Genomic DNA, 15,234 nt, shown 5'->3' on the forward strand with positions numbered 1-15,234 from the left:
TTTTTTTTTTTTTTTTGGCCTAACGTAAAAGATTGAAATAGCATCATTCTGGATAGTCAACATGAAAGAATAAAGACTCTGTTTACATTCCAACATAGCATGTTCTGCAAAGCTCTTTGTTTTGAAATGTGCTGTGCTAAAGAATTCCATCTATTTTTTAAAATCTGTCGAAACCTGATACCCGGGTTGATAATGTGTATTGGCTTTAGCAGGGCTTAAATAAAGTAGTGTGTGCTCGTATGTTGCTAATTAACATCTTTATATAACCATTTCTCAGTTTACAGTTGAGCACACTTAACAGTTTAATGTGATGCCAATGTTCTTTCAGCCTCAGAAAATGATACGTGTTGTATTATGTTTTACTATGTGTGGTAAAGTACCCTCGTGCTATTGATATGGTATTTGATATTATGATCAAGCGCCTAGCATCTCATCATTTTTTTGGATTTTTTTTTTGTCCTCAGGGTGTTTGCACATACTAAAAAAGTATTTTGAGCCTCATATCCTGGATAATTCTGGTTGACAAAACAGCTCATTTGTAAATAATTGTCAACAATTGGGTTGAAGTGAGGAGCAGAAGTTTGTCAGCTACCAAAAATCCAACCATTCATCCATCTATCCATTTTCAACACCGCTTATCCTGAAGAAGGTCGCAGGAGGATGCTGGAGCCTATCCCAGCTTACTTCAGGCGGAAGCCAAACAACCCCCTGAATTGAACTTGTCGCCAGTCAGTCGCAGGGCAGATATAGAGAACGACACCCATTCACACCCACAATCACGCCCTCACTGAGTGGGAACCGATCCCGCGCTGCTCGCACACAAGTCAAGCGAGTGTACAACTACACCATCAGTTACTGTAACCAAAAATATTTAATAATAATAATTATAATAATTAGAGAAAGTCACTGATGGTGTAGTGGTACACATAACTATTGTGATATAAAGGTAAGCTTCTGAATTGTCATGTACTGTGAACGATAGGTCTTGGATTTTATAGATGTGGTCTTAAATTTGGCTTCTTCGAACCTTCAACCCTAGCCCGATGAAATATGTTTGACTTGCCTTGTTGAATGTTCGCTCTGCAAGTCTCTTTGTTTGTTGAAAGGCCTTTGCAGATTCTGTGAGTAGCCAGAAGCGCGCAGCCGCGGATGGAGAATGCCGGGAGGAGAGTCTGCTGCAGGAGACGGCATCGAAGGAGGCTGCCATGGCAACGCGTTTGGAAGAAGTCCAGGGAGAACTCAAGCAAGCACGACTGGCACTCGGAAATGCCCACGCGGAGATTGAAAGGCTTGGGGTTGTCTCAACTCAGCTAAAGAAGGTACCGTTTACAAGTGAGAGTAAGACCCTTGTGCTACTTTGTCATACTCAGAAATGATTCGAGCGTGGCTTGTCCTACACAGGACTGTGTGTGTTTGGAGGCAGAGAAAGGGCACCTGAGGGATGAGATGAAGGAATTTAAAGTGCGAGAGCTGCGCCAATTGCAGGACAATGGCGAGCTGGAGGAAGAGAACACATCTCTTCAAAAGCAAGTGTCTGTGCTCAAGGAAAACCAGGTCAGTGATCACTTATGTTTATATTTTATACTGCATATATATACGGGATGGGGGCAAGGGGGGATTAAATTTGGTCATGATTTTGACTTCTCCCGTTCATAAAAAATATTGTAATCAAAGACAAAAGATGAATTTACTCAACAGTGTCGTGTGTGTTTGGATGTTCCTACATTGTGAAAGCAACTCGAGTGCCCCTGTTGATTGCAGCCAGTGTGTGACGTGTACCTGTATATTTTTCTGCCTTACCTGAACGGGATTTAAGGTGTTTGGTGACACCCCAGTTAAAGTTTACTATAAAACTAAATGCTCAACAAAAATAATTGCACACGTTGTATATTTAAGTGCTAGACATAACAAACATCGCCAGTGCTGATGCTGGCAGTCAAAAAACAAAAAAAAAAAAAAAACCCAAAAAACCCAACAAATATTCACAACGTAAGATGCAGTAATGACAGACAGACAGACAGCTAATATAATACACAGGGGCATATATTCTTCCTTATCTGTAAAAAAGGAGTGATATTAAAGTTATTAGAGTTCAGTTGCCACTTTCTTCTTCCACTCCTCTCATAAAGCAAAACTGCTTTGCTCTTACCCTGCTTTGCTATCGCTGCCACACATTGTTTGTTGACACAACCTCACAACCAGCTGAGTTCTCATCTTGTGTTAAGGACACCGGGCAGACCAGTTTTTGGCTGAGAGTTACTTCCAGGCTCGGAAAAAAGTAATTAGCTCCAGTACGGGCACTATGACAACCACAATGCAATCGTTATGTCCAACGTGACACACGCAAAAAACCCAACTGAACAGGTAAGGGTGTAACACGATGTTAAAAACCACAGCTTGGGACATGACCTACCTAGCCTTTAAGGTCACTGGTTTATTTTTGGAAGCAAAACAAAATGTAAGAACAACAAATTGCTGTTCTTTTGTGTGAACAGGAACACCTTTAACGACGTTTAAAACGAGATGTATAATCACTTGAAATTCCCCCTCAAATGAAAGATTCTCAAATGTCCATTCAGGCATAAAATTTCCTCTTCTTTTTCGTGCAGCTCAACATCGATGGTGTGTCTTCTTTTAAGCAACTGAATGAGTTGAACAGTAAATAAAGATAGTAATGTTACTCAAAGTGCACCATTGACAGTTTCAAAATCTGACATGTTGTGCCTTTATGTTAGGGCCTAAATACGTGACTCTTTGAGCGTGCCAAAATATTGTTTGGTGAAGATGCGAAAGTTAACCGCCTGATCGACGCCTAATCAATTATCAAATTAATCTCCAACTAATGTGATAATCAACCAATCATTTGGTGACATTGTTCAACTTAAAATTATCCAAATTTTTGGAATTTCAGCCTCTCAACTCTGAAATTTCTCAGATTTCTGTAATCATCCATGAAAGAAGGGCTCATTCTCCTTGTGTTAAATCAAACGAGAAATTTGCATTGGAAAAGAATGATCAACATCATCGCCCATTTTCTGAAATGTTACCTGTGCCAAACTGGTAGCTGAATCATCGTCACTTTTGTTTCTGCATTTTCTGCACTTCCAGTTTGATAACGTCCTGTTTTTGAATAAAGGAATGGCATTTAACCCTTTCAGGCACATGGGGTTACGACAGTGGGCCGCGTATCATGTTATTAGGTTACAGGGTGCGTGAAAGGGTGTTGTTGATATTAGGGGTTACGATAGTGGGCTGCGTATCATGTTATCAGGTTACAGGGTGCGTGAAAGGGTGTTGTTGATATTTTTTTTCTTTATTTTTTTAAATCAACCAATTCATTGATTATCAAAATAATCAATGATTATTAAAATAATTGTTCATTATAGCCCAACTATTTGGATTCCAGGTGGAGTTTGAATCATTAAAGCTTGAGCTGAACCAAAAGAACGAAGAGCAAGAGGAGCTGCGGGCCCAGATGGAGGAGGCCGCGAGGCTGCGGGAGATTGCTGAGCATCAGTTGGACGAGGTCCTGGAATCCTTGAAGGAGGAGAGGGAGCAGAAAAACAGTCTCCGCCTAGAACTCTCGGCTTTGACTCTGAACCCTTTTGATTCTCTGGGCAACCTGGAGCTCCACTTGGACCATCTGGATGACAGCCAGGAGGAGGGCCGCACGGGAGAGTCTGACGTTCAGGCAAACGACCAGGACGCCGGTCCCAATTCGGCTCACGTGGGCGACGCCAAAACTAATGGCGTCACGCAACGTTATGCCACTCCACGTAACAGTGACATATTTCTGCGCGCTCCAGCTTCTGGGCTTGTTTCCGACCTCCTGAGTGAGCTCCACTTTTCAGACAGCCAGAAACTTAAACAGCAACTCCTTCAGGTAAGGAAGCAGACATTGTCAACAGCATTTCAGTTTTCGTTTGTCGCCGTGGCTCAGGACTACGGCTGGTCTAACGCTGTAGTTTTATGCTCTGCTAAATAATTCGGTGTCTATTTATCATTGATCTTCCCTACTTTTCATGATTTACATCAACAAGATAACCCATGCGGTCAGTAACTTCTTTGCCCGTTTGTTTGCCGAAAATATCATGATTTGAACTTCTAACTCCTCCCTCCACACTACCGTGTCGACTTCTCAGAAGAGGTTCACTACTATTCATCAGGGAACCTAGGCAAAATTGTGTGACCTTCAACAGTAACCTTCTAACACGAAATGAGCACCCCGCCAATATTCTGTCTCCTCGTGATTCTGCTGCACATTTCATCGCTTGCTACAACTAGTCAGAAATCTGGCTTGACAGTTCACTCACATTTGAAATACACACACACACACACACACACACACACACACACACACACACACACACACACACACACACACACACAAAACACTCTCTCTAAAACTTAAAAATGTATACTTTGGTTGACACTGCCAGAGAGGCAACATATTTGTGTCAGCTCTTCTACAGCCAATCATGATATCAACTGTGCACCTGGTCATGTAATTTTTCACCCACATATGAATACTTAAATCTGCTGAAAGATGAAATGCCAATTTAAGCAGAAAATGAACTCAAAGTGCAGTTCATTTGTATACACATGAAAGGCATCTCTTGTCTTGCTCAAAGTGAACTTTCAAGTGCCAATAACAACTTACTTCCTGCTTTAGCCCACATCCGCTGTGCATTTGTGTAAAAGAGAGCAAAAGAGACTGTGTTTGCGTTACATGCAGATTAATATTGTACATCTTGGCCAGAAATGTCAATTCGCAACCTAATTCTAAATAATAAAAGGATGCTCGAGAATACTTTAACGTCTGGAGTTACTCTCCCTCTCGGCGTGAAGGAAATCCATCTTTAATGAGGTTCTGAAAGTGGGGGTTGGGTGAACAAGCGGCAAACTAGCAGATGTTTGGAGCGAAGAGTTGAATGGGGTCAGCCACTGTTTCACATTAAAAATTAATGGGAGTGTAAAAGTGGTTGGGGGATAACGTGTGTCAAACAGCATCCTCTTCTTTTGTCCTGTTGAAAATGATTGACGTATAATTCTGTTCTCCGCTTACAACTGACCCTTTGAGTGAATTGCTAGTTTGCTTATGAGGTCCATTTGTCATCAAAACAGATGTCCTGCATGTGTACTTATCCTTTTTCTCTACTTCCACTGCATGATCTTGATATGATCAATGGGGACATATCTTGTCTCCAGTCAATCACAAGTCCTGAAGTGGGCATGCAGCAAATCCTGTACTTACTTAATATTCTTGCTTGCCCTTTTTTGTTTGGTGTACACAGGCGGAAAGAGAGAAGTCAAGTCTTGTCAGCAAGGTGGAAGAATTGCAGATGCAGCTGGTGATGTCCAAGCAAGCACTGAGTCAGCACGAGGACAAAGTTGGATCTCTCACCCAACAGCTGGAGGCTATACAGAGCGGCCAACAGAACAACCAGGAGGCAGACGAAGAGGAGGCCAAGACTGCGGACGCTGCTGACGCCGTCTTTGACTACGAGGTCGACACAAAGAGCAAAGAAGTGCTGGAGGCACGTATGCGTTCGGCCAGCGAAGAGCTTCTGAAGCTGCGGGATGAACTGTCTCAAGCGGGCACTCGCTATAACACCCTGGAACAACGATACAAACAGGAGAAGGACCGATGGCGATCGGAGGCCCAGGAGCTGGCTGACAAGATTCGCCAGTGCATCAAGTCCAGCAGACAGGACCAGGAGCGGATCAGTGAACTGGAGGTTGAGATTGGAGCCACACGCAAAGTGGCCAGCGATTCTGAAGGCCATCTGAGCGTGGCGCAGGAAGAGCTGCTCGCCTTTTCTGAGGAGCTGTCCAACCTCTACCACCACATCTGCGTGTGCAACAACCTGACACCCAAACGGGTCACGCTGGACTATTACCGTGAAAGCGCCAGGGCACATGGCGGAGCTGGTGCAAGAAGGCCGCTCCACATCTCCACCCCGCCTAACTCCCAGAAGAAGGCACGCGCCAATGACACCTTCATCTCCAAAGCTGCGGCATTGCAGTTTATGGGCGAGGTGGACAGTTCAGGGTCCTCCGTCGACTCTCCTAGTTGCCCCGGTTCCCCCAATCTGGATTTCAGGGACCCCTCCAATGTCCGCAATTTGGTTGCGGTCATCAGATGCCAGATCAAACACCTCCGGGTAAGGCGGCCCTCTTCATAACACGCTTTTAAGGGTGGGTAGAAACGAGAGCCGCAACTAACGATTAAAGTGGAGCCTCAAGTTACGAACTTGATTGGTTCCATGAGCCCGTTTGTAACCTGAAACATCCATAAATTGAGGGAATGTTCCATTTGAAATGAATGGGAATGCAATACGCTCCAAGCGTGCACTGGTTCACTCAGACCATTGGGAAATTCGGAGCGTTTTTTAAATGTGCCGCTCGGTTATTCAGAGTGCACCAAAAACGGAGTGTTTAATGTTTTCCGGGAAGAAAAAAATAATATGAAGTTGACATTCCGTCATGTTTTCTACTCGTCTACTCCATATGCACAAATAGGTGATTATTGTGGATTGTGAGCCCGTTTGTAAACTGATACATCCATAAATTGAGGGACTGTTCCATTTGAAATGAATGGGAATGCAAGAACGCTCCAAGCGTGCACTGGTTCACTCAGACCATTGGGAAATTCGGAGCGTTTTTTAAATGTGCCGCTCGGTTATTCAGTGTGCACCAAAAACAGAGTGTTTGTTTTCCAGGAAGAAAAAAATAATATGAAGTTGACATTCCGTCATGTTTTCTACTCGTCTACTCCATATGCACAAATAGGTGATTATTGTGGATTTTGTTTTTTCAGATGTTTTATTCCTGATAAATGTGACCTGATGTGTACCGCATATTTAGATGGGGCATAACAATCAATCGACCTTACTGAATAGACATTTAGACATTAAAATCAATATTAAATCACAACATAAAGAATTGAAATCAAATTGAATTATGAGGTCTTCAACAATACGCAGTGTGCACCAAAAACAGAGTGTTTGTTTTCCAGGAAGAAAAAAATAATATGAAGTTGACATTCCGTCATGTTTTCTACTCGTCTACTCCATATGCACAAATAGGTGATTATTGTGGATTTTGTTTTTTCAGATGTTTTATTCCTGATAAATATGACCTGATGTACCGCATATTTAGATGGGGCATAAAAATCAATCGATCTTACAGAATAGACATCTAGACATTCAAATCAATATTAAATCACAACATAAAGAATTGATATCAAATTGAATTATGAGGTCTTCAACAATACGCAGCCCTATGACGCGCAGTATTTCCGATTGTCTCCTGATGCTTTGCTGATATTCGAGTGTTGAAATGCTCTCTCAGTGAAAGGAGGGCTTTTGTCCTCAGTAAAAGTGGTTACGCATTCACAAGTGCCGTCCTGCTAATGCTCAGCTCAGACTGTTAAATGGAGCTGAGTAGCTCGTGTCTGCCCAAATCCAATTCCTTGTTGACACGTGGCTGTGTGTGGGTTTGAATGGAATGGATTACTGAGCTTAAGCGGTGCGGCTTCGACTGGATATTGGGCATTACTGCAAAACCACACGTAAACTGATGTTAAGGCAAGCACAATAAAATCTACATTAAGGGTTTAATGGGTCTTCTCACCTTGACACAGTGTTTGGGATTTGTGTGTTTGTTCGAGATTGATTTGAATGCCCTCGGGACCCTCGTGTACGACTTGATGTGAACCTGCCCTTAAACCCTCAGGTGGCAGTGGACCTCTGTCGCCAGCGAGGTGCCATGCCTTACTCGGGGCTGAGTAGCAGTGTGGAGATGGAGAGGGATGCTGAAAGCCTGCTGGAGGAAGTACTCAAGCTCAAGTCCCTTCTTAGCACCAAGCGAGAACAGATTGCTACTCTCAGAACGGTGCTCAAGGCCAACAAACAGGTACATTCACAGGGAGCAAGACCATCAGGTGCGACACTTGAGACTTCTCCATTTCACCCCCTTAAAAATCGGATATTTTCCATTGAACTTCATGTTCATTGTATGAAATGGGTGTTTTGCGATTGGAAATGCATATTAGTTAAGTGTCCCCGTTTTTATTATTTGTTTCTTATTAATGAACTACAAGCAGACAATGACAATGCAACTTGCTGATAAAATGGACAGTTTAGGCTAAATTATAGACCTTCACTCAGCAACATGATTCATTTCATAAGTTGACCGTGTTCAAGGCAAGTCGTCAAGCCAGCCGTACTAACAATTGTTCATGCTCAATTAGCTGTCCCGATTGGTCCCTAAGAAGTGCAGTATATATTGCATTAGGGAACACAAAGTTGTCCCCCGGGGAGCGCAACTGCGTGCACAAATTGTTCATGTTCAAACCTGGCCTGCCGTGGCACAGGAAAGCAAAAACACCAGTCAATGCATTCTTTGTTTCTTGTATTACAATGGTGACACGATTTTGCATTTTTTTTTTTTTTTTTTTTTTAAGACGGCTGAGTTGGCTTTGTCCAATTTAAAAAGCAAGTATGAGACCGAGAAGAGCATGGTGTCTGAAACCATGATGAAACTCCGCAATGAACTCAAAGCATTGAAAGAAGATGCAGCCACCTTCTCTTCACTCCGAGTCATGTTTGCTAGTCGGTAAGAATCTTCTTTTCATTCATGAATAACACTACCGCTGTTGTGACTGCCTCTTGAGAGTTTTTCTTGCTTGGTAATGGTCGTGTGGTTGCGGTGCAGCGTTTTGCACCACTTGTGTAATAAGCTTATGATGCTTGTTACGCTCGTGTGTGGACAATCCACTGGTTCACGTGAAGATTACAAACCACATGCCCTGCCGTGTGCAGATTTGTCCCTCTGAGCCAGGTCACCTTAGCGGGGTAGCGGCCTCATGTGAGGCACTGTGTTACCACAATCAGAGCGCAATATTTTAGACGATAATCACGAGGATCTTCTGGTAATCCATCGTCATGGTGCTTTGAAATTGCTGTCGTGTGAATTGGGAAGTGTCAAATCATTTTCGGACTTTCCTTGCATAACATTGCCTATGTGTCTTTGATTACACCTAAGAGGGATTGGAGCACACACAGTTGTCAAGGTCTCCTGACACGCAACATTTTAGAATGAGCCTGCGGCTTGCTAAAAGGTTTTGTAGCGCCCTCTTGTGAATGAGTAGTGTTTGTTGCTTTAATGCAATTTGAAAATAGTTCAGACTAATTTGGTGCAAGGGAATGTTGACAATCCTTGTATTATTCATTCTTTCCACTCTTACTTGGCAATCAAAAAATGTGTATTAAAAGCATGCCTCATATTGTTTTTTTTTATAATTTAACCAGAAAGGCCTGTTTTTGTCTACATATTTATTTTATTATTATTGCTCAGATTGAAAAAAAAATACAGTAAAAAAAAAAAGAGAGAGAAAAAGACCACAGGACTGAATGTGAGTTAAATATTTAACTGATTAGGTAATGGCGGCCCGGTGATCGAGTGGTTCGCGCATCGGCCTCACAGTGCAGAGGCACAGGGTTCGATTCTGGCACCGTCCTTCCTGTGGAGAGTTTGCATGTTCTCCCTGTGCCTGCGGGGTTTTCTCCGGGCACTCTGGTTTCCTCCCACATTCCAAAAACATGCGAAATGTTTGGATGGATGGATGATTCGGTAATGTATTAGGTTGCATTTTGTGGTTAAACGTAAATTGCACAGAAATTGTTATTTGTCACAAATATTTACCTGGAAAATTGTGCTTATCGCATGCTTTGTTCCTTTAAACCAGCGGTCACCAACACGGTGCCGTAAAAAAAAAAAGAGAGAGAAAAAGACCACAGGACTGAATGTGAGTTAAATATTTAACTGATTAGGTAATGGCGGCCCGGTGATCGAGTGGTTCGCGCATCGGCCTCACAGTGCAGAGGCACAGGGTTCGATTCTGGCACCGTCCTTCCTGTGGAGAGTTTGCATGTTCTCCCTGTGCCTGCGGGGTTTTCTCCGGGCACTCTGGTTTCCTCCCACATTCCAAAAACATGCGAAATGTTTGGATGGATGGATGATTCGGTAATGTATTAGGTTGCATTTTGTGGTTAAACGTAAATTGCACAGAAATTGTTATTTGTCACAAATATTTACCTGGAAAATTGTGCTTATCGCATGCTTTGTTCCTTTAAACCAGCGGTCACCAACACGGTGCCACATGAGTAGCCTGTGGGAGGATTCTAAAAATAGCTCACCATTAATGGAACATTGAAATTTCCTAGAAATGTTGTGGAAATGTTGCGGACGTTTGTAGAAATAGTGTTGCACTTTATATTCAACTTGTTTTCCTGCATTGTGAAGTGATTGTTGACGATTATTATGAAAAATCATTGACGTGATCAGTGGCAGGCGGCACGGAGATCGATTTGTTAGCACGTCCCTCTCACAGTGCAGAGGTGCAGAGTTCGACTCCGGCCTTCCTGCGTGGAGTTTGCAGATTCTCCCCATGCCTGTTAGGTTAATGGAACACTCTAGATCAGTGGTTCTTAACCTTGTTAGAGGTATCGAACCCAATCAGTTCATATGCACATTCACCGAACCCTTCATTAGTGAAAAATAAAAATGATTTTAATTTTTTTATTCATTTATTTTTTACAAATTCAAGACATAAAAAATGATTTATTAAAAACAGAAAAAAGTAAATAACTTAGTATAAGTATAAAGTATAAGGTTTTTTTGTGCACAAAATGAACCAGCCAGTGATGGCCAAGCGGACATGTCATAACTAATTGACATGTTGAGTCGGGTGTGTCTCAACTCTGTCGAACCCCTAGGGTTCGATCAAACCCAGGTTAAGAACCACTGCTCTAGATTGTCCTTGAGATGAATTTACGAGTGAATGGTTGGTCGTCTATGTGTGCCCTGCAATTTGCTGGCTACCAGTTCAGGGTGTACCCTGCCGACTGCCTGAAGACACGGCTGAGATAGGATCCAGCGCTCCCGTGACCCTCGTGAGGATAAGCTGTTCTGATAATGGATGGATGGATGATCAGTGTCTGCACACAGATAAATCTCATTCATTATTAAAAAGAACATAAAGGCATTTGAGCAGATATTTAATTTCAGAAGTGTGTGCGTGCGTGTTTTGAGCAGATTTAATTTCAGAAGTGTGTGCGTGCGTGTGTGTCAAATTGTTCGCCCATTTCATTCATCACAGCACAAGAAGTAGCTCTCAGTTTAGTTTCTAAAAGGATGCTGATTCCTGTCTAAACAACATTAAGTGTGGTGGCTAAAAAGCAAACATATTTTTACTTATGCTGGTGGTGACCAAGCTTCCGTGTCACTGAAACCCGACCAGGTATTTTTTTCAAATTCATTTTTTCATTTCATCGTCTTGATTTGAGCCGAGAGTTGAAATGTGAAAAATCTGGTTTTTGTTCTTGTTTTGGTGTTGGATTGAAAAAAAAAACAGTAAGGAAGTAATCCATCACTTTTTACTCTTTTGAGTTTTGAAGGAATGCTACACAGTTTGTCAACAACTTTTAGTTCCTTGTTAACCCATTAACGTTCATTTTTAACTTTTGATAACTGTGCGATTTATGTCTAATCTAAAAAGGTTTGCCATGCAGCACATGCCTTACAGTCCAGTGGTTGAGGTGTGTGTTGTTTAACAGCTTTGTGTCGCTTGTGCATGTTGCATCTTTTCATGGCACGCGCGTCTCTCAGGTGCGACCAGTATGTCACCCAGCTGGATGAAATGCAGAGGCAGCTAGCAGCCGCCGAGGATGAGAAGAAGACACTGAATTCCCTGCTTCGCATGGCCATCCAGCAGAAACTGGCTCTCACTCAGCGCCTGGAGGATCTGGAGGCCCCCCACTCTCCTCACAGCTTGAACAGCAGCCCTCGCCGCTCCAGAGCCAAGGAGCTGGCCACCAAGTCGGGACGGGCGCCACGCAGCCCCAGAAACAGTCCGGCGCGCGCGCCCCTGAGGAGCAGCCCTCGCGCTAGTCCCGTGTAGTGTTTGTTGCTTTAATGCAATTTGAAAATAGTTCAGACTAATTTGGTGCAAGGGAATGTTGACAATCCTTGTATTATTCATTCTTTCCACTCTTACTTGGCAATCAAAAAATGTGTATTAAAAGCATGCCTCATATTGTTTTTTTTTTTTATAATTTAACCAGAAAGGCCTGTTTTTGTCTACATATTTATTTTATTATTATTGCTCAGATTGAAAAAAAAATACATGTAAAAAAAAGAGAGAGAAAAAGACCACAGGACTGAATGTGAGTTAAATATTTAACTGATTAGGTAATGGCGGCCCGGTGATCGAGTGGTTCGCGCATCGGCCTCACAGTGCAGAGGCACAGGGTTCGATTCTGGCACCGTCCTTCCTGTGGAGAGTTTGCATGTTCTCCCTGTGCCTGCGGGGTTTTCTCCGGGCACTCTGGTTTCCTCCCACATTCCAAAAACATGCGAAATGTTTGGATGGATGGATGATTCGGTAATGTATTAGGTTGCATTTTGTGGTTAAAAGTAAATTGCACAGAAATTGTTATTTGTGACAAATATTTACCTGGAAAATTGTGCTTATTGCATGTTTTGTTCCTTTAAACCAGCGGTCACCAACACGGTGCCACATGAGTAGCCTGTGGGAGGATTCTAAAAATAGCTCACCATTAATGGAACATTGAAATTTCCTAGAAATGTTGTGGAAATGTTGCGGACGTTTGTAGAAATAGTGTTGCACTTTATATTCAACTTGTTTTCCTGCATTGTGAAGTGATTGTTGATGATTATTATGAAAAATCATTGACAGTAAATTGCACAGAAATTGTTATTTGTGACAAATATTTACCTGGAAAATTGTGCTTATTGCATGTTTTGTTCCTTTAAACCAGCGGTCACCAACACGGTGCCACATGAGTAGCCTGTGGGAGGATTCTAAAAATAGCTCACCATTAATGGAACATTGAAATTTCCTAGAAATGTTGTGGAAATGTTGCGGACATTTGTAGAAATAGTGTTGCACTTTATATTCAACTTGTTTTCCTGCATTGTGAAGTGATTGTTGATGATTATTATGAAAAATCATTGACGTGATCAGTGGCAGGCGGCACGGAGATCGACTTGTTAGCACGTCCCTCTCACAGTGCAGAGGTGCAGAGTTCGACTCCGGCCTTCCTGCGTGGAGTTTGCAGATTCTCCCCATGCCTGTTAGGTTAATGGAACACTCTAGATCAGTGGTTCTTAACCTTGTTAGAGGTATCGAACCCAATCAGTTCATATGCACATTCACCGAACCCTTCATTAGTGAAAAATAAAAATGATTTTAATTTTTTTATTCATTTATTTTTTACAAATTCAAGACATAAAAAATGATTTATTAAAAACAGAAAAAAGTAAATAACTTAGTATAAGTATAAAGTATAAGGTTTTTTTGTGCACAAAATGAACCAGCCAGTGATGGCCAAGCGGACATGTCATAACTAATTGACATGTTGAGTCGGGTGTGTCTCAACTCTGTCGAACCCCTAGGGTTCGATCAAACCCAGGTTAAGAACCACTGCTCTAGATTGTCCTTGAGATGAATTTACGAGTGAATGGTTGTTCGTCTATGTGTGCCCTGCAATTGGCTGGCTACCAGTTCAGGGTGTACCCTGCCGACTGCCTGAAGACACGGCTGAGATAGGATCCAGCACTCCCGTGACCCTCGTGAGGATAAGCTGTTCTGAAAATGGATGGATGGATGATCAGTGTCTGCACACAGATAAATATCATTCATTATTAAAAAGAACATAAAGGCATTTGAGCAGATATTTAATTTCAGAAGTGTGTGCGTGCGTGTGTGTCAAATTGTTCGCCCATTTCATTCATCAGTACACAAGAAGTAGCTCTCAGTTTAGTTTCTAAAAGGATGCTGATTCCTGTCTAAACAACATTAAGTGTGGTGGCTAAAAAGCAAACATATTTTTACTTATGCTGGTGGTGACCAAGCTTCCGTGTCACTGAAACCCGACCAGGTATTTTTTTCAAATTCATTTTTTCATTTCATCGTCTTGATTTGAGCCGAGAGTTGAAATGTGAAAAATCTGGTTTTTGTTCTTGTTTTGGTGTTGGATTGAAAAAAAAAACAGTAAGGAAGTAATCCATCACTTTTTACTCTTTTGAGTTTTGAAGGAATGCTACACAGTTTGTCAACAACTTTTAGTTCCTTGTTAACCCATTAACGTTCATTTTTAACTTTTGATAACTGTGCGATTTATGTCTAATCTAAAAGGTTTGCCATGCAGCGCATGCCTCACAGTCCAGTGGTTGAGGTGTGTGTTGTTTAACAGCTTTGTGTTGCTTGTGCATGTTGCATCTTTTCATGGCGTGTGCGTCTCTCAGGTGCGACCAGTATGTCACCCAGCTGGATGAAATGCAGAGGCAGCTAGCAGCCGCCGAGGATGAGAAGAAGACACTGAATTCCCTGCTTCGCATGGCCATCCAGCAGAAACTGGCTCTCACTCAGCGCCTGGAGGATCTGGAGGCCCCCCACTCTCCTCACAGCTTGAACAGCAGCCCTCGCCGCTCCAGAGCCAAGGAGCTGGCCACCAAGTCGGGACGGGCGCCACGCAGCCCCAGAAACAGTCCGGCGCGCGCGCCCCTGAGGAGCAGCCCTCGCGCTAGTCCCGTTCTGGGGAGCAGCGTTCCCGCCATGGCCACGCACCACCTGCGAGCTCTCACGCGAAGCCTCCACACAAGCCCAGTAAGAACCCCGCTCGCTCCTTGCGGTCAGACAAGCAAGTGTCTTCCTCCCCGAGACGCCACGTTTGTTCGAAGTCGGAGTGTCAGTGATGTTTCTCAGTCAGAGCTAAGCGCCGGTTCCTCCCACACGCGTAAGAGCTCCATCAGCTCTGAGAGCAGCGAGTCGGTGGTTCAGACAAACGTGAGAAAGGCCGCGTCAGGCCGGAGAGCGTCGTTCCCCACGCGCCAGGACACATTCATCACAACCCGTGTCGTACCCGCGTCCTCCGCCAGGCCCAAGTCATCATTGTTTGCTATCCAGAATCTAACCTCGTCTAAAGCTTTGCATGCTTCTCCTAACACGCTCGAAGCATGGAGTGAACCCAGAGAAAAGCCCCGCCTTGATAATTCTGTGCGAAGAAAGCAACCGTTGGCTCACAGGTCTAAATCGGCACACCCATCGGCAGCGTCTCAGTCAGATGCGATCTTAGCTCATTTAAATGTGAAGTATCCAGAGACACGGACAGGTGCAACACACCCTGCTAGCGATCCAACAGGCAG

General features: G+C 43.2%; 1 protein-coding gene across 2 annotated transcripts in view; it reads left to right on the plus strand.

The window, feature by feature from the left end:
• Positions 1–15,234, plus strand: part of LOC109512966 (protein bicaudal D homolog 2) — a 30,886-nt gene that overhangs the window by 5,358 nt on the left and 10,294 nt on the right. For both annotated transcript variants that reach the window (XM_019865102.1, XM_019865103.1), the window contains exons 3-9: positions 1,107–1,319; positions 1,402–1,554; positions 3,407–3,883; positions 5,295–6,164; positions 7,738–7,917; positions 8,468–8,619; positions 11,674–11,869. In XM_019865102.1, coding sequence (XP_019720661.1) covers positions 1,107–1,319; positions 1,402–1,554; positions 3,407–3,883; positions 5,295–6,164; positions 7,738–7,917; positions 8,468–8,619; positions 11,674–11,869 — 2,241 coding nt within the window. The remainder of the gene's footprint in view (positions 1–1,106; positions 1,320–1,401; positions 1,555–3,406; positions 3,884–5,294; positions 6,165–7,737; positions 7,918–8,467; positions 8,620–11,673; positions 11,870–15,234) is intronic.

The sequence above is a fragment of the Hippocampus comes genome, unplaced genomic scaffold (genome assembly GCF_001891065.2).
Source record: "Hippocampus comes isolate QL1 unplaced genomic scaffold, H_comes_QL1_v1.1 scaffold124, whole genome shotgun sequence".
Classification (NCBI taxonomy): domain Eukaryota; kingdom Metazoa; phylum Chordata; class Actinopteri; order Syngnathiformes; family Syngnathidae; genus Hippocampus; species Hippocampus comes.